This window comes from Eumetopias jubatus, unplaced genomic scaffold (assembly GCF_037043125.1).
Source record: "Eumetopias jubatus isolate StellerSeaLion01/CBP00866 unplaced genomic scaffold, mEumJub1_p1.0 scaffold_5, whole genome shotgun sequence".
NCBI lineage: Eukaryota > Metazoa > Chordata > Mammalia > Carnivora > Otariidae > Eumetopias > Eumetopias jubatus.
Genome location: NW_028274811.1, coordinates 62,220,815 through 62,240,460, shown reverse-complemented (window position 1 = coordinate 62,240,460; position 19,646 = coordinate 62,220,815). Strand labels below are relative to the sequence as shown.

Here is a 19,646-nt window from a genome sequence, read left to right as displayed (position 1 = left end):
ATGTACCTATAAGCAAAACTCTGAAGCATTGTAGGTGATACAAGCTAAATCATGTACTTCTTAGTGAATATGCCAACTTAGTTACTATTCTCATTACTTAATACATTTTTATTGAGCCCTCACTATATGATAAGTACTGTACCAATGCTGGGTGTACAATACAGACAAAAAAGAAGTGCCTGGGTGGCACGGTCAGTTAAGCATCTGACTCTTGGTTTCGGCTCAGGTCATGATCTCAGGGTCGTGATATCAAGCTCAGTGCAAAGTCTGCTTGAGATTCTCTCTCCCCCTCTCTCCCCCCACCAACTCATGCTCTCTCTCTAAAATAAATAAATAAGAAAACAAGGTTCTGCCCACATGGGAATGCATAGTACATGACAAAGAAAGACATTAATTAAAAAAAAAACTATCCAAATATATAATTTAAAATTGTGATAAGCACTATAAAGGAAAACTACAGCTTGCCTTGAGAGCTTATAACAGGGAGGAGAAACCAACTCTGGGTCTGAGGTGTTTTAAAGGAAACTGTCTTTGAACTGAAATCTGTAAGGATGCAGAGGAATGAAACAGGAAAAAAGAGTAGAGGAGAGAACTAGAAGAAAAGATGAGCAGAGGGAAAGAATCACATATAATAAAATAAAAGTACCCTCTAACCTGTTGGGTAATGGTGTCCCATGGCTCCTGCAGCAGCCGTGTCTTATAACACTCATGGATTCCTTCCCATATGTCCTTCAGAGCTAAAGGTCTTCCATCTGCAAAAGTGCATGGCAAAAACCATCAGTCAGTAATCCATTTGACACAATGATGTTTGGTGTTTATCTGAAACTACTAGAAGAATGTTATGATTTTTTTTTTTTAAATCTTTGCTAGTACACATATTACTTATATATCAAAAGAGTGCCATATGAATTACTATTTTCTTCCTGAGGGAAATTTAAACATTCAAGTTTCTCTCCTTTGTAACCATCTAGCAGTTAAATTATCTGCTCATTCACTGCCTGTAGGAATTGCACAAAATAAATAAAATCCAAGTGTATTTGAGAACTGATAGCTGCAAGCACAGGCGAAGGACCAGGCAGGCAGACTTTCACACGCACAAGCGTGCACTATGAATACCTCTGAAGTCTTACTACTTCCTCGAGTTCTTAAACCAAAGATGTACACGTTTCTTTCCCTCTCTCATCTATCTGTATGTTCAAATCACTCTGTTGAGTACCATGGGGAATAGAAAAAAGGAAAGCACACAGTTCCTCCTGGTAAGAAGCCTACCATCTACGAGGGAAACTACGACAAGTATATCAATAGTACACTAATACTAAAATACTAGGTAAAGAGTTGTTGTTGCCAAGAGGAAAACTTCAGTTCTCCGACAGTACAGAGGAGGGAGACTTTAATATCCAGCGTTTGTGGCAGATGGAGAAAGGGAATTGTTAAGGGTGGAAGGACATGAGAAGGAATTGGCATGAAGAGATTAGGGAAGGGGATGTATTAGTCACTATTATTCTAGTGAATAATAATTCTTTTTCTTTCTTTAAACAATTCAACAATTCACTTATATTTATAACAAACACAACAATTCACCTATATTCATAACAATCCAAACAATATATTTTATGAAGACCACTATGGTACTAGAAGAGAAATAGGTACCTAAATTTGTAAAATAAAGTAGAAAGAAGAAATTACCTAAAGACTTTGAAACCACACACTGCTGGACAGCAGGTATCTTACTACTAGAATTTAATGCTACTTGGCCCAAAGCTATCAAGTCCTCAGAACTTAGGGTTGTGCCCCCTTAGGCAAGTGGACAATAGCATTTAAAGAAAGCTCATCACGGGCGGCTGGGTGGCTCAGTCAGTTGAGTGTCTGCCTTCGGCTCAGGACATGATCCCAGGGTCCTGGGTCAGAGTCCCACATTGGGCTCCCTCTCTCAGTATCTCTCTCTCTCAAATAAATAAATAAAATCTTAAAAAAAAGAAAAAAAAAAAAACTATAACACTCTCACTCCTGGGAGCTTTTTTAAAAAAAAAGTAAAGAAAGAAAGCTCATCAGTATATCAAATCCTTAGACCCAAAGAAGTACTTGGTCATCAAGTGCAATAAAACTTGGGGAAATAATCTACCCCAACCCCGAACCCCCCCACCACCAAGCAAAAGGTATTGTACTCAGATTCATGGAGTTTAAGTAGAGATGTAGACTGTAGGAAAAGAGCACTGGACTTGGAGCCCAGGCTGAATTTGAATTCTGGTGTCAGCACTTAACTCTCTACGTGACTGCAAGTTATTTGGCTTTTACCTGTAAATGAGCATAATTATCCTTCTCAAATCCTGTTCATGTGAATGGGCTTGCATCAGTGAATACACCCAGGACTGTGCGAGGCACACAGTCAGAGCTTAATATCTAGTAGGTATTTCCTCCCAGCCCCCACTGCACCACTTCAGTACTTCCCATACTATAAAGCTAAAGGATTCACTTACAGACCACTATTTCTTAGAATTTTCTCAAGTTTCTACACCATGCACATTGTGTTTGATGATATAATATACTAATACCAGAGGCAGGGCATTTCTCATGTTTGACCAGAAAAGTTGAACTTTTCCTCAACCTTTATTTTCAATAAATAGCAATAAAATATTTTGATACATTTTCAATAAGTATCTTCATCTTGGCATTTATCTGGCGGCAGGAGACCATTATCTTGTGATAAATAGTTTTATTCCACTGACATTTCCATGTCTGTAAAATGAACAAGATTTATTCATCCAATTAACATTTGAATGTCATGTTTAGGTACAAGTTAAAAACAAGCTGCCTTCAGTATCTGTGTTATATTGTTTTCTGAACACATTTACAGAGCAGGGCCAAACTTTGCCCTTAAGATAAGCACTACATATCTTCAAACTACGCACACGTGTGTGTGTGTGTGTGTGTGTGTATACTGATGTTGGAAGAGGGGAGTAGGGTCTTAAGTACTTCAATGTCAAATGGTAAACCAAATAATCAAATTATAAAAAGATGACATGCTTTTAAAATAATTTTCAGATGTCGAAGTTATAAGAAATCAAGTTGTAGGATAATAAAATGTTAGAGCTGGTATAATTAAGTCAACCAAGGTCTTGGGAAACATACATCAGCCAAACATACATCAGCCAAAATTATGCAGCCAGTTCATGACTCAGGAATTCAAGTCTCAAGTGACCTTCCTGCCATCCCTGGCAACCTCTGGGGACGGGTCTCAGTACCCTTCCCGCCATTCCCTGCAGCCTCTGAGGGCAGAGACTGCCCCTATCCTTTCACTACTGCAGCCCCACAGTGTAGTTCCAAGCCCCAATCACACATTGCAAATGCTTTATAAATATTTACTGAGTAAATGATAAATGAAAGGACACCCTCCTTAACTTTATTTCCTCTAAGACAGAGAAAGGCTTTGCAGACTTAGAGAAGAATGCTGGGTTTAATATCTGGCCATCAATAATGATTTTAATTTTACTCCTTAAAATATTTCAGCCTACAATCTGAGGATGGAGTAAGTGGTTCGGATATTACCACTGTCAAAACCCCGCATACCCTACTGGAACCATTCATACAAAATGCAATAATCAGCAGCTACCAACAATGTGGAAAGACCCAGAACAAATGTAACAGAATATTTTCATCAGATTTGATGCTACGATTGAGGGTGTGTGACATATGTTTTCAGAGAACCTCAGATTTACAGGAAAACAATTAACATCTTACAATACAGGAATTAAAACAATGATCTGGTCAACTTAGAAATAACAGATAATTACAGAGTTAAAAATATTAAGTTCAAACATAAAAAGATGCATCATGCTCCTACATGCATGTTTGTAAGAGGGCTACCCACTTTCTAGAAAGAGAAGAGTGTTTTCTAAGTGAATAGATGTGACTGTATTCTCTAATGCATTTACAGACTGTTTAAAAATGCATGTATTAATGATGATCAAATGAGCACTTGTGCAAGCTACTTTGACAAGAGTGCCAATCTCTCCAGCTTCTGCTGACCATCTACACTGCAGACGATCTGGCTAATATAGCTTTTTCTCTCACATACAGATATGACAATAATGACTGTGATGTGGGTTCTTTTCTCTAAGCCTTTATCATCAACTTGCCCAGTCAACGCTCATGCCTTCATGATCAAAGACATACAAAAATTAGTTTTGTGATCTTTTATGCTAAAACAAAAAATTTTGACCGAATCAGCAATTTCTCCAAAACAATGTCATACACTACTGACACACAAAATATATTCAAAATATGATTGTTATTCTAATTATTTCAAAACCAAATGGAGCCTTCATTAATTCCACTGAAACCATTAAACAGAGACCATCAAATATATTTCAAAAATCACGTCATAAAAGTAGAGCTTAAATATTGCAGAAACTTGAAGAACTTTGTGATTTTGAATCTATCTATTTATGAAAACCGAAGACCCAAAATTTTAACTTAAAATACATTGTCGGCATAAACAAATACTTGGTTAAGCTCATGAAACACATTATTATGTACCTTCATGTTCAGTTGAAGGTATCTTCAATCAGAAACTTTAAGCCCTGTTAAGAGGGTCTATTCTTTTCTGTCTGGCCTCAGTCAGAGGTGACATAAGCATACTCAATCAACAACTCCCTAGTTTTGGACCCAAGATATTCAATAGCACCAATTTTAACATACTTAGAAATCTCATTAATCACACTGAGGCTGAGAAGCTCAGTAAAATCCCCTGCATACTTGAAAAATTGAATCAGAAGCTGAAATAATTTCAGCAGCAACCCACAAAGTAAGCATGGTAAATTAAGGCCATTTATTGAACAAATGTTTATTGAATGCCTACTGTGTGCCTTTATCTCCTGGAATGATGATACACATTTGAGCTAAAGGAATATTCTGTCAGCAACCTAGAATGTCAATGATAAAAGAAGAAGAGACATTGGATGAAAAATAGAATAATTAAAAAGTACAATCTTTAGCAACTGCCAGTAGCATTTAACAATTTTCATATAAAATCTCTCAATTGAATAATAACCTACATGTCAAGTAATCTATATATTACTCAAAATGTGCAGCTCTCTAAATTAAATTTCTCAGGGCTATTAGTTTTCATGAATCAAATAATAGCATGAGAGATTTCACTGGTACCACCTAACTCTAGTGCAAGCATGCTGAAGTCACCTTTATCCTATTGTGCATGGTTTCACTAAAATTTCGTAAGTCCTAAAATGAAGATTACAGAGAATATACCTTATTTACAGTAAGTTTAAGAATAATGTTCTGAATGTGGTCACTAGAAATAAAAAGGAGAGGGTGGCTTATTCACAATGAAACATGGCGTTATTCAATATATTGTCTTCAAGAGAGCTTTGAAGGATATAAAAATTCATGTCATACTCCACGGTAAGGCAGAGATGATGCTCCACCAAAGGGGAAAATTCATTTTTGCTTCAGTGAGAAAACTGCATTGTGATATGAAATGAGTGTTAATTGTTCATGTACATTTGTATCAGTTACTATGCTGCCTAATTCTGTAATTTTTATTTATCCCTACATTTTTAGCACTTTACATCTTTATTAATCTCAGGAAATCTGAATGAAAATTCCAAAAATACAGATTATGGCAACTTCTCTTGACTTATGTATGACATTGGTTAACTTGTATGTTTCCTGAATTTTGGTTACTGTATCATGCAGTAAAAAAAAAAAAAAAATGGGCTAAAGAGTTGAATCTCAAGCCCATAGTTTTCTATGCACCTCTGAATAAATCATTTAACCCCATCAAGCACTCAGTTTTTATGTACGTGCACAAGGATAACAGCTCCTACCTTACGCTGTTATTGTGAGGCTCAAAATACATAACACAGCTAGCATTACTGAGAAGTACTATATGCCAAGCCCCATTTCATATATTAGTTCACAAACCTCAAAATTCTATTAAGTAGGTATTACTACTACAATTATTATTATTACTTCAATTTTTTTTTCAGATGAAAGAAAAGAAAACAAAAAGTTCAATAACTGTCCCCAAGCACATGCAGTTAGTTAGTAGCACACCTAGGAATCAGAAGCAAGGCTTTCTGGCTCCAGACCCTGCACTTTCACCACTACACTCAACCTCTCTGTACCCAGGAGCTCTCGGCAAACCATTTAAAACAATGCACACATATTAGCTGTGCTGTTGTTGTCGTCACTAGTAGTCTCCACCAACACTGCCTAACCAAGGAGTATCCAGAATTTTGCCTTTTCCTGGGTTTCTTACTAGGCTGACCTGCCCTTTTGCTCATCACCGCCTGGACAAATCCCAAGTCCAGCCACGGTCTCTCTTGATCACTCCAGCTCAAGATAATCTCTGTTCTCTGAGCCATGGTAGCAGTTTTGTTCCCCAGCTTTACTGAGATAAAATGGACATATAATATTGTGTAAATTTAAATGTTGTGTAAAATTAATACAACATGATTTGATACATGTATCTTACTAGGAAATGTTTACCACAAAATGTTATCACACCCATCACCTCACATAGTTACCATTTTGTGTGTGTGTGTGTGTGTGTGTGTGTGTGTGGTCGGAACATTTAAAATCTACTTAGTAACTTTTAAGCGTGCCATACGGTATTGTTAACTACAGACATCATGCTGTACATTAGATCCCCAGAACTTACTCATCTTATAAATGAAAATCTGTACTCTTTGACCAACATTTCCTCATTTCCCCTATTGCCCAGTCCTTGGCAACCACCAATCTACTCTGCCTGGCAGCAATTTTTGCCTCTGTTAGGGCTCCTAATATATTCTACTTGTTACAGTTATTTGTTTCCCTCATTAGACAGTATGCCCCTTGAAGGCATCAACCATCTCTGATTTCCTTTATTCATGTCTGTATCCCACAGATATCTTCATGCCTTGTGCATAAATATTTTCCAATGGTTGGATATATGAACATTCAACATTATTTCTACAGCAAATAGCACAATTATTACTAAGAATAAAGACTGAACAATCATGATAAAAAATCATGACTTATATTTTTAAAAACCCATACATATATAAATCTATAGTATCGAGTAGCTGAAGACATAGTGGATGTTTGATTTTTCAGTATATCCAAACATACTTCCAATTTGGGAGAGAAATTCCAAAATAAGTAGAAGGCAAAGCCCCATTTTCACCACTAAAGCCAAAGGGAGGTAGACATTCCTTAATCTTGTCATTCTAATTAATTCAGTTGCCTCTAAGTTCTACGTTTCCAATAAGTCCTTTTCTACTTATTATGGTCAGATCCAGTTATTAGGGGCCCCTAATATATGGACTTAAAGAAGGAGAAAAGCAGTAACCTAGTTTCAAGTTGAGCAGTGATATTTTTCAGATTTGGAAAATAGGCTAATGAGTTTCTGTACTGTGCACATAGTAGGCACTCATGTTTTAATGGATGTTTCTATTTTTTAGATTTTATTTATTTATTTATTTAAAAGATTTTATTTATTTATTTATTTGACAGAGAGACAGCGAGAGAGGGAACACAAGCAGGGGGAGTGGGAGAGGGAGAAGCAGGCTTCCCGCTGAACAGGGAGCTGGATGTGGGGCTTGATCCCAGGATCCCAGGATCATAAGCAGAGCCGAAGGCAAACGCTCAGCTCAACAACTGAGCCAGCCAGGCGCCCCATGGATATTTCAAATAGGTACCATTTTGCCAAGAGTAAGCAAAGAAATGTTTCTTCCTTATGGAACACAACACAAACATTCATCTATCCAGGAAAGTTAAAATATAGTCTCTCTCAGGTAAGAAAATAAATTACCTTCTCATGTCCTCTTCCTGGCCTTGGATCCACTTAAAATCTGTTGCTTTTTGTATCTATGGTATTTTGCACTAATACAGGTTAGAATAAACCTTTTGGCTAATTAGTTCTCCCTGTAGTTTTGTTGCACATTTCTCTAGCATTTTTCTCTTTAAAACATTTTTAAACTAGGGCTTGATTTTTCAATGGGATTCTATTCCCATCGTATGTTTTAATCAAGCATCCTAACTCCCCAGACTATTTCAAACATTTACATGGTTCAACAAATAATTCTTGTTAAATTTCCTCTATTGTTTGATTTTTCAATTTGAGTATCTTTGTATTAGTTAATTTTTCATTATTTTTCTTAATAACTTTCACTGTTTGCTCTTAAATTTGATTTCAATCCATTGAATCTCTTTTTAATGTATCAAAATTCATGTTCCATTCCATTATCATAGCTTTATAACTTTATATAAGAATACATGGCATATATGAACTTTCCTAAAGATTCTCTAGGATCAAATAAATTAAATTAAATTATCTGTCAAATCATTTTCTATATTCTGCTCATTGTAATAATTAACGAGAATCATTTTTGCCTCAATCTTTAAGAACCTCTCCAATCCACCTTTTTCTTTCCTTTTCAACAAACTGCCTTACCTCTCACTTTGCTGGCAACCACTTCCAACCCATTATCTCTTTCATAATTTGACCTCAACATATCTTTCCAAATATTTCTTCCACAGTTCATCTTAAGGAAACCTTTACTTCAAACTGGCCTCTCACTGTTCCCCAAATATGCCATACTCTCTCCAGCCCTACAGCTTGGCACTCACCCTCCTCCTCTTCTCCAATGCTTTTTCCAACCTCTTCAGAAAAGCCAACCTGTCCTTCCCTTGCAAGTTGTGGACAGAGCTGTGGATACTTTACTTTTATTCTCCAACTTCCTCCAACTCCATCTTTCTGTTTTCCTGTTATTCTCTTCTAAGCACTCCAAAGACATCCTCTTGTTCCAGACCACGTTGAACAAGGCTCTTCTTCCTTCTCCTTGATGATTTACACACTGCTCTAAGTCTAAACTTTCCATTATTCTTCCTTTATGCTGGCCTTTATCGTGGTTTGCCTTTGAGAGATAATTATTCCTTGGCTATTTCTTTCTCCCTGTTCCTCCATGAGGATCCTTTAGGCATATAACAAGTGGACAAATCTTCCACATGAAATATCTGGGTTACATTTTTAATTCTATACTCTTACTCCCTGGGCCAATAATAGAATGGATCTCCAGAAAGAACATTCAGTTGCTGAATGGAAGAAATGTTTCCTTCCCTATTCAAAAGCAGCCCTTCTGACTAATTAAAGAAATATGTCAAAACAGTTCCCAAGAAGAACCCATATGTCAGCCAAAGAATTAAATATTTTGAAAATGAGAAGAACCATTTGGTCTATTTTTCAATAGAAATTGAGAACAAATGAAAAGAAGAAAGACAGGGCAGGAATAAATCAGAATTCAAATTGAAATAAATATAGAAATCTCTAGTTGTCATGAAAGGGAAAACTATGTAAGCTTAGGACTCTGGTGAAGCCCTAAGACATTATGTATATAGCTAAGGTTTTTCACTACATTTCTAACACTTGCCACCAGCTTTTGACCAAAACCAAGTCCTCAAAAAGGAAAAATGGGACATAAAAAGGTGCTGGAATGATGGGCAATACACAAAGCCTTTAGCATGATACAAATACTTCTTTAAAACAGTGTGCTTCAAAAATAGTTGGGGGGGGAGTGGAAACAGTGAGCACTGAAGATGACAGTGTTTTGTGAGAATGGACTTCATAAACTACAAAGCACTATTTGAATATAGGCTATTTATTACTACTTGACAGGAATGTAGTTACTTACCTCTTACCCACTGCTGGGTAACAAATGGTATTAAGTGTGTCCCACTACTTCTTCCAAACTTCAAATGGTAAAAGTAGTTAGGAAAAAAAAGAATACTGGGAAGGACTTTTTCTCTTTTTAAATCCATGTTACCCTCGAGAGAACTGGGCTCCTAAATGTCCAAGTAGTAGGAATGAGAGGTACTCAGCAGCAGAATGCTGCGGCAATTTGGCTGTTTCCGCCTTCAAGGATCGAATAAAAATATGTGTTTATAGAAGTGGGGCAGCTGCTCAGCTAGTTTGGATGCCCACCCTTTGAGTACTCAAGACTTGCCATTTTCCTTAGTCAACTACTTCTGTAGTCTCTAAGAAGTATCAAACTGGAGAGTAAAAGTATAAAGATGTTTTGGGTCCTGAGCTTCCTGGAGACAACAGCATCACTCTCTTCCTTATAATCCATCAGAGCAGTTCAAATAAGGCCCCATCACACTGTTTCCATCTTTGGGTTGTATGCAGAAATGGTTAGAAATTCCTCATCATTGGTTCATTCAATAAATACTTGTTGATACTATATCACAGCAGATCCTGTGGGTGTCAAAATGAGTAAGACAAATAACAAATGTCACATATGTATTACACACACACACACACACACACACACTACCATGAATAAGCTTATCACTTTGTAGGTTATAGGTACTCGCTATTAATTTCCTTCCTCCATCTTTTCACCTTACAGCTCCATTTTCTCGCTTACCATTTTATAGGGGACAAGCAAACAAATAATTCTCTTATAGTGAAACTTGTGATATTATATATGACATGATGTGAAATGATGTGGTGTGATGTGATATGATATGGAAGTGACAAGAGCAAGTGCCATGTTAGCTGAGTCCTGGCAATAGTAGGCCTGGTGGACACAGACCAATACAGAGGAATAAGAAGTAATCACAATTCAATGGATTTGCATTTCAAGAAACACAGTAAATATTTCTTCTGGAATCTAAACCAGCTGATAAAAGAAAAGGTCATGTCACTTAAATGCGAATTACTACTATTAATTGCTTTACTTAAAAAAAAAGGTAACAAGAAAAATCAGAGCAGAGCAGAGAAACTAAATTTTACTAACAATCAAATGCAAAAGAAATTCTAAATATCTGTCCAAAACAGGGCTAAGTGAACTATTTCTGAAGCAACAAAAAAGACCCCTGAGCAAGAAATTTTTATAATCATCCTCTTTCTAGGTCGGAACTCTGTTAGAATGAGACAAAGAAAAATCTGGACCTGGAATAAGAGGAAGACGGTAGGAATCCACTCACCACACTGACAGAGATCTGTTTAACAGATGGAGGGCCAGAGTAATCAGATACCGCAGAAAAAGGGAATGGATTAAGGGGAATAAATGAAAAATTATGACTCCAGAGTAAAGGGCGAAACATTTTAGAACATCCACTAGGCTAACTTAGTAGAAAAGAGAAAAGAAATTCTTAGAATATGATAAAGGAAAGAACCATTTTTCATGTTCCTCCACAAGAAAACATTCAGTATGCTTTGAAAAATTAAATTAGATATTTTAATTTACCTGCGTAAATACTAAATGAATTCTGGAATTTAAAAAAGTCCCTAGTGCTCATTCCACACCACACAGAATGGGGAGGGAGGAACAAGGAAAGCTGCCATGTAAAATAAATGACTTGTTGGGGTTTTCTTTTATTAACCATAAATAAAGGGTGTCTTACAAGTATATAGATAGGATCCAAGAAAGCAAGTGCGGTATTTGTTTGGTTTGTTTTTTGTTTTTTTTAAGGAACGGAAAGCCATCATAAAGAAAAGATCTCAGGAAGTCTACAAATTTCGTTAAAATATAATTGGACTTGCAGGAACAATCACTGTGCTGTACTGTAAGGGGAGCTGTTGGCACATAAGAGCAAAGTACACGAATGAGCTCATCCACCAGCCTCGGCAAGACCCACTTCCAGCTAGAAGCAGTCATGTTTCAACACCTCCGATTCCCTAATGCTGACAAGCTAAACAACTTGTTTTGTCTCTGGGAGCTCTTCTCTGGTGATTAACTGCTTATGGTGAATACTAATTATAGGAAAGTACAGTATTGAAGAAGTAGTGTCCTATTTCCTTTACCTACAGCCTCGATGCGTCTTCAAATCTAGAAAGGTACTAGGTAGAGCCACTGCAAGCCAAAACCAAGAAAAGTATTTCCCCTCCCCCATGGTAAATAAATGTATCCCCTTCTACTTTTGAGGATAACAGAGTTCACTGACAATAAACCCCCTTAACCTCTGGGCTCCAAACTGAAGAGAATTAAAACAATAAAGTGAGTGTTTTAAAGGCCTATAATACGGATAAATCTGCAGCAAGAGTTTATGAATTAGTAACTATCAGTGTCCTCAATTCCCCATGTCCCATGTTGAAAATTTACCCCAAATTGTCAGTTCTTAGGAACTGCACCTCAGATTAAAATCTTCTCACCAGGGAGTCTATGAGAATTTGTTCTTGTGTTTTAAATCCTAAGTGCTTGTTAAACCGCCAACACTGCAAAATTAGAGACCATTAAACAATATAAGGCAGCAAGTGATTAAATCTACCAAATACACATTCAAAGTAGCTTAAGCTACTTTTTAATTAAAAATAAAATATCACTGGCTAAATTCAGATGTCTTAGCTACCCAGAAAAAGTTAGAAGGCTGTTCAAAATGCAAATGCTGCTGATAAGGCCAGAGAGCAAAGGAGAAACAGGGTAGGGGGTGGGCTGGGGAGGCAGCTCCTCTCGTCCTGAGCCCAGGGAGACAGGGCCTTGCAATGCTGACCCGGTTTAGTCAGAGGAAGAGAAGAGGGGAGTCATTGCCGCACTACTGGGTGAGAACTCCATGTGGCTGCTGATTGAATAAGCTTTATTAGCCAAGGCCTCAGAGGAGACAGGGTGTTCCACCTTCTTGGCAAGGGGAATGAGTTGAGTAACAGCATGGCAGGAAGCTACGGCACTGGAGATGTATAGATGGCCGAAGGAAATGTTCATGCTATTTTTAAATATAGCTTGAACTACTCGATAAACCATTCTTGAAATAATTATTAGCATTTGGGGAAGGAGACATGGGGGCTTTTGAGTTAACAGAATCGCTTAAGAGTGAAAGACATTTTTACTGTAAAGTTAGAAGTACATAAACATTGTAGCTTTATATTGTTCCTACTTGTTTAAGGAAAAGAAAAAGGGCCAGGGGCTTAGTCAACGTCGGGCAGGAGGCCAAGAATCTGAAGATCAGACTTAAGGCTGGGATGATATCATTCACTCTGAAGTCTTGATACTCTTTCTAAAGCATGAGAAAATTTACTGGTAAAACCTTACCTCACCCACAGTTTTCTTATTTTTAACTCTATTTTTTTTTTCTCTCAAGAATAATTTTCTAAATCTGCTTTCTGCCTTATATGTAAATGTTATGAATTTACATCTAGCAGGCGACATGGTCTTACCTAAAAAGCTTGCCCTAAAGTAAAGCACAGGCACTTGGTAGCTACAGGAGTATAAGACATGATACTCATATTTAATCACTTCGCTTCCCGTTGTGGTCTCAGTCACTTCAAAATCATCCAGGGGTAGCTCTAAAGTCTCCTGAAAACAAAAACAAAATGTGTGTGTCAATAAAAAAAAAAAAGTACATTAACACAGAAAGGGAAAGAGGAGGTTTTCTTCTGGCAAAATAACAGTTAAATATAGCACTATGAGGTAAGGAAAAGGGAGTTTCCAACATTAATGTTTAATGTTTGAGTCCTGGGTAAATAGTAAAACCAGAAAACATTAGCATTAAGTAATTCCAGATTGTTTTTGAGAGACAAAGCAGCTCTGGGTAAAGAAACAGGAAGGAAAAAAAAAAAGCAAAGATCTATTGCAACAGCAACTCCGAAAAATCTTTACTATACAATTTTAGCAACAAGATGATGGCTATACAAGCTACCTTCTTCCCTACCTGTGAAAGCTAAAAACATCCTAACAATTGAACAAGAGGCTGTGAAATGTCCCTAAAGATTCTATTGTACTTGCCAAAAGATGATTCATTGTGTGCTGAACAATTCCCAGTTCCATTTTGAATAAGAAAGTTACTTTGCAAGAGGTTGAGTTTGTTAGGTACATTTCAAAACCTGAGGTGAGTCTGTTTTCTTTATTATTGTGCTATCTGTGGCATATTTCTACAATAAATCTTGATATTTACAATAGAATAGATGGCAAATATTAATGCCAACTTAAACACGGTTTTTGTAAGCAAAGATGGTTATAGCCAGCTCACTTCCCACTAATCATTCTTTACTGAGGAACTTTTTAAAAATTATTTGTGGGTGTTTCTGAGGAATTTATCTTAATGTTTGGAAGCAATTAATTGGACATGTTGAGTCAGAATCTGGTTCCATCCACACTCATTTATTTGGGTTGATTTGGGTTGAAGAATTTCCTTTGAAATTAAATTAGTAAAACGAAAGAAGGTTGGTTTGGCTCATTTCTACCTCTCATTAAAACAGTAACAACAATGAACAATAGGAAAGAGTTATAGGAAAGATTTCAAACTTTTATCAATATGAAATAAGGTTTCCTGTGAAGATAAGCAAAGCCACAGACTACTCTCCAGATCTGTATCTGCTTCACTAATTCCCCACTCACAGGCAATTCATTGGGGGAGATATTCCACTAGATAAATCACAACCGAAGATACGTACAAAATAGTTTTCACTAAACTCCAGTAAACACTATCAATTAAACACAATGAATTAAAGAACCAGAGAGAAATCACTGAAATACATAGTCCAGATACAGAAAGTTAATACAGTAGCAAGAGATTTTTCTGTTTGATTTTTCATTAGGCAAAGTTACCTATATCTCCTTTAAAAGCAGTTCTTCAAACCAAATTCTTCTTTTTGGTCAAAGATTAGGTTGTTTAGCATTTATAATTTCCTTTCTTTTTTAACATTATAAAGCATTATGTCTTCGTGATAAAAAATCATTGCAGGGGCACCTGGGTGGCTAAGTCAGTAAAGCCTCTGACTCTTGATTTCAGCTCAGGTCATGATCTTGGGGTTGTGAGATGGACCCCTGTGTTGGGCTCCACACTGAGCGTGGAGCCTTCTGCAGATTCTCTCACCCTCTCCCTCTGCCTGTCCCCCATCCCTCCTTAAAAAAAAAAAAAAAAAAAAAATTTGCAAATATTGTAAAAGTATATAAAATAAAAAGTGAAATTCCCCTCACCCCAGCATTTCTATACCTCTGGTATGTATCCATTTTTAATAGGTCAGTGTGTATTTTTCCAGACTTTTAGAATTTTTTGGCCTACAATCACATACACACATATACATCCACCCACCCACCCTTGATTTAATCATGATGTATGGGGGCACCTGGGTGGCTCAGTCAGTTAAGCCTCCGACTCTTGATTTCAGCTCAGGTCATGATCTCAAGGTCGTGAGATTGAGCCCCAACTCAGGCTCCGCACTGGGCATGGAGCCTGCTTAAAATTCTCTCTCTCCCTCTTCCCTCTGCCCCTCTCCCCCTCACACACACACACACACACACACACACACACACACTCTCTCTCTCTAAAAAAAAAAAAAAAAAAAAAAAAATCATGATGTATATACATATATTCCTTGATTTGATTTTTTTGCTTTTCATTCATGGCCATCTTTTCATGTCCTGCCATGTCAATGCTATAGATTTTGCTCTTTCTTTTAATGGCTTTATTGTATTCCATTACATGACTATGCCATAGTTTGTTTCTTTTAGCATTTCCATATTGCTAGATATTTTAGGTTGATTATAATTTTCTGCCACTACAACTAATACTGCAATACATATCATAGCATATATATCCTTATACACCTCTATTTTTCTGTGGTAGATTCCTAAAGGGGGCATTATTGTATGAAAGATTATGTGCGTTTTAAAGTTCAACAGACAACTGCCAATCTATCCTCAGAAAAAGACTGCATCGATTTATATTCCCAGAAAGAATGTAGGAGACTGTCCTTTCCCATATCCCATAAGTACTTGAACATTATTTGTTTGTTTTTAATTTCTGTGTATTTGATGAATTTTTAAATGTCATTTTTTGGTTTTATTTTTAAGATTTATTATTATTATTATTTAGAAATAGAGAGGAAGAGAGAGTGGGCAGAGGGGCAGAGAGAGAGAGAGAGAAACTGACTCCAGGCTGAGCGCAAAGCCTGGCTTGGGACTCAATAGATCTCACAGCCCCGAGACCATGACCTAAGCCAAAATCAAGAGTCAGACATTTAACCAACTGAGCCACCCAGGCGCCCTGCATTTTTTGGTTTTAAATTCTAGTTTCTTGATTACTAGTGCAAGTGAACATCTATTAATATGTTTATTGGTAATTTGCATTCTTCTGTGATTTGCCTGTTCCTACCCTTTGCCTATTTTTTTGATATTTAGTTTGCACTTTTCTTATGGAATTATATAAACTCTTTGTATATTACAAATAACTTTTATAGGATATAAATATATCCCTCTGCATCACAGAAAAACAAAGATGTGCAAAGATATGTGTGATATTAATAAGTATGTATATATATATATAAATAACATTTTCATTCAATTTTCTTTTTAACTTCGTTTCTTATTTTATCATAAAGATTTTTTTTCACTTTTATGTAATAAAATCCATACATTTTCTCTTTGCAGATTCTGAGTTACCACCTTCATTAAAAGGCCTCCTACTTTGGCCCACCTCACCCTTAAAACTTTTTTGAATGTTAAACTTTATTCTGCACAAACATACATATGTTTTTAACTTTACATTTAGATCATTAGTCCATCTGAATTTTGTTTTTGTGTATGGTGTGAGGTAAGAATTTTTCCCAGAGGATTTCTAATAGTCCCTCTTTTCCCCATTGCTTCTTAATGCCACCTTACCATAAATTAAAGGAATAAACAATTCCTTATTCTCTCTTGAGCTATTTGTCTCCTTAGACAATCACTGTCCAATTCTTAGTAAATACTGAAGTGGGTCATTAATTTATGCAGCAGACTGCAGATATAGACTACCTGAGACTCAGTCCTGCTAGGGAGGATGAAATTCCTAGAAAGAATCTCATTCACTTAAATTCAAAACTCAGGCATGCACTGGGGTTGACACCAGGTACTTTGCAGTAGTGATCAACTGGACATAAATCCAATTTCTCTGGAACAGTTAGGAGGCCCAAGGAATAAGACAGAGGGGACAGACAGAACAAGCTTCCTGAAGAGCCATGAGAAGTCTCACTCTAATCACTATTCTCATCAGCAGGAGTACCTCTGTGGGGTTTGAAGGCAGGAGTGTTTGAGCACTCCTCTCACTGGGAGGGCTGCTGTGTTTCCCAGTCCCTCACTCTGGGCAGCTACCTGTGGGGAAAGACATTTTTGCATCCTTAACTCATATTAAATGAATTTGAATCCTTGGCCTGTGTCTGCCAGGATCTATCCATCATTCACAGTGACCTTTATGATGCCCATGCAAATGTCATGCAATTTGGAGATCTCAAACTTCTACATCTTTTCTGCTTCCCGTTCCGAAAGTGCCAGATGATATTAGACTAAGGTTCTTGTCTTATTCATCTTTGTACTCCCAGAGACTCTAACACAGAGCTGAGAATCATAGTGAGCAATACTTTCTATTTCAGGAGCAGACCTGTTTCCTCCCATCTAAGTATTCTACAAAAAACTTCATAGTTAATTCACCAGGAACACCATCCCCACCACAAGGTCCAAAAAGAAGTAAATGGAGGAGTAAAAATGCAAAAGATCACCAAAAATGACAAACAAATGGCAAATAAGCCATTAAGCAAATTAAAACTACAATGAGATATCACTATGTATCTATCAGAATGGCTAAAATAACAAATAGTGACACCTTCTAATGCTGGAAGAGATGCAGAGAAACTAGATCATTCACACACTGCTGCTTAGACTATAAAATCATATGGCAATTTCTTACAAACTAAACATGTAATTAACATACAACCCAATTACACTCATGGGCATTTATCCCAGAGAAATGAAAAACCTGTACACAAATGTTCACAGCAGTTTTATTCAGAATAGCCCAAAACTTGAAATATTTCCAACGTCCTTCAAAAGGTCATGGCTAACCTGTGATACATCATTCCACATTACTCAGCAATCAAAAGAGCAAACTATTTTTTTTGCTTTCATTTTTATTAAGCTTTTTATTTTAATTCCAATATAGTTAACATACAGTGTTATTTTAGTTTCAGGTGTACAAAATAGTGATTCAACAATTCTCTACATTACTCACTGCTTTTCATAATGAGCATACTCTTTAATCCCCATCAACTATTTCACCCACTTCCCCTCTGGTAATCATCAGTTTGTTCTCTATAGTTAAGAGTCTGTTTCTTGGTTTGTGTGTGTATCTCTTTTTTCCTTTTGTTTATTTGGTTTCTAAAATTCCACATATGAGCGAAATCATATGGTATTTGTCTTTCTCTGACTGACTTCTATCGCTTACCTATATAATCCCCTCTAGTTCCATCCACATTGTTGCAAATGGGAAGATTTCATTTTTTGATGGCTGCATAATATTCTGTTGCATGTATATACATATATTTGTATATATATGTATATAACGTATATGTATATATATGGATATGTGTGTGTATATATGTATATAACCTATATGTGTGTGGGGTGTGTGTATATACATATATATATATATATATATATATATATATACACACACCACATCTTCTTTATCCATTCATTGTTGATGGACATCTTGGCTCTTTCCATAGTTTGGCTATTGTGGACATTGCTGCAATGAATATTGGGGTGCACATGCCCCTTCATATCACTACATTTGTATCTTTGGGGTAAATACCCAGTAGTGCAATTGCTAGGTCGTAGGGTAGCTCTATTTTCAACTTTTTGAGGAACCTCCATACTGTTTTCCCGAGTGGCTGCACCAGCTTGCATTCCCACCAATGGTGTAAGAGGGTTCCCCTTTCTCCACATCCCCACCAACATCTGTCATTTCCTGACTTGTTAATTTTAGTGATTCTGACTGTAGTGAGGTGGTATCTCATTGTAGTTTTGATCTGTATTTCCTTGATGTTGAGTGATGTTGAGCATTTTTTCATGTGTCTGTTGGTCATTTGTATGTCTTCTTTGGAGAAATGTCCATTCGTGTCCTTTGCCCATTTTTCAATTGGATTATTTGTCTTTAGGTATTCAATTGTATCAGTTTTTTTATGTATTTTGGATACTAACCCTTTATCAGATATGTCATTTGCATGTATCTTCTCCCATTCAGTAGGTTGCCTTTTAGTTTTGCTGATTGTTTCCATTGTGTGCAGAAGCTTTTTATCTTGATGAAGTACCTTCATTTTTGCCTTTGTTTCCCTTGCCTTTGGAGATATGTCTAGCAAGAAGTTGCTGTGGTCGAGGTCACAAAGGTTGCTGCCTGTGTTCTCCTCTAGGATTTTGATGGATCCCTGTCTCACATTTAGATCTTTCATCCATTTTGAGTCTATTTTTGTGTGTGGTGTAAGGAATTGGCCCAGTTTCATTCTTCTGCATGTGGCTGTCCAATTTTCCCAACACCATTTGTTGAAGAGACTGTCTTTTTTCTATTGGATATTCTTTCCTGCTTTGATGAAGATTAGTTGATCATAGAGTTGAGGGTGCATTTCTGGGCATTCTGGTGCATTCTGTTATACTGACCTATGTGTCTGTTTTTGTGCCAGTATCATACTGTCTTGATGATTACAGGTTTGTAATAGAGCTTGAAGTCCAGATTGTGATGTCACCAGTTTTGGTCTTCTTTTTCAACATTCCTTTGGGTATTTGGGGTCTTTTCTGGTTCCATACAAATTTTAGGATTCTTTGTTCCAGCTCTGTGAAAAAAGTTGATGGTATTTTGATAGGAATTGCATTGAATGTATAGATTGCTCTAGGTAGCAT

At 36.7% G+C, this 19,646-nt stretch overlaps 1 protein-coding gene across 12 annotated transcripts in view; it reads right to left on the bottom strand.

Annotated features, from left to right (window-relative positions):
- ATG10 (autophagy related 10) overlaps positions 1–19,646 on the bottom strand; it is a 238,270-nt gene that overhangs the window by 76,214 nt on the left and 142,410 nt on the right. For all 12 annotated transcript variants that reach the window (XR_015768186.1, XR_015768185.1, XM_088023380.1 and 9 more), the window contains exons 4-5: positions 13,157–13,295; positions 655–752 (exon numbers count right to left, since the gene is read on the bottom strand). Coding sequence is in view for 10 of the 12 variants with exons in the window: in XM_088023380.1 (XP_087879506.1) it covers positions 655–752; positions 13,157–13,295 (237 nt within the window). In the remaining 2 variants the exon portion in view is untranslated. The remainder of the gene's footprint in view (positions 1–654; positions 753–13,156; positions 13,296–19,646) is intronic.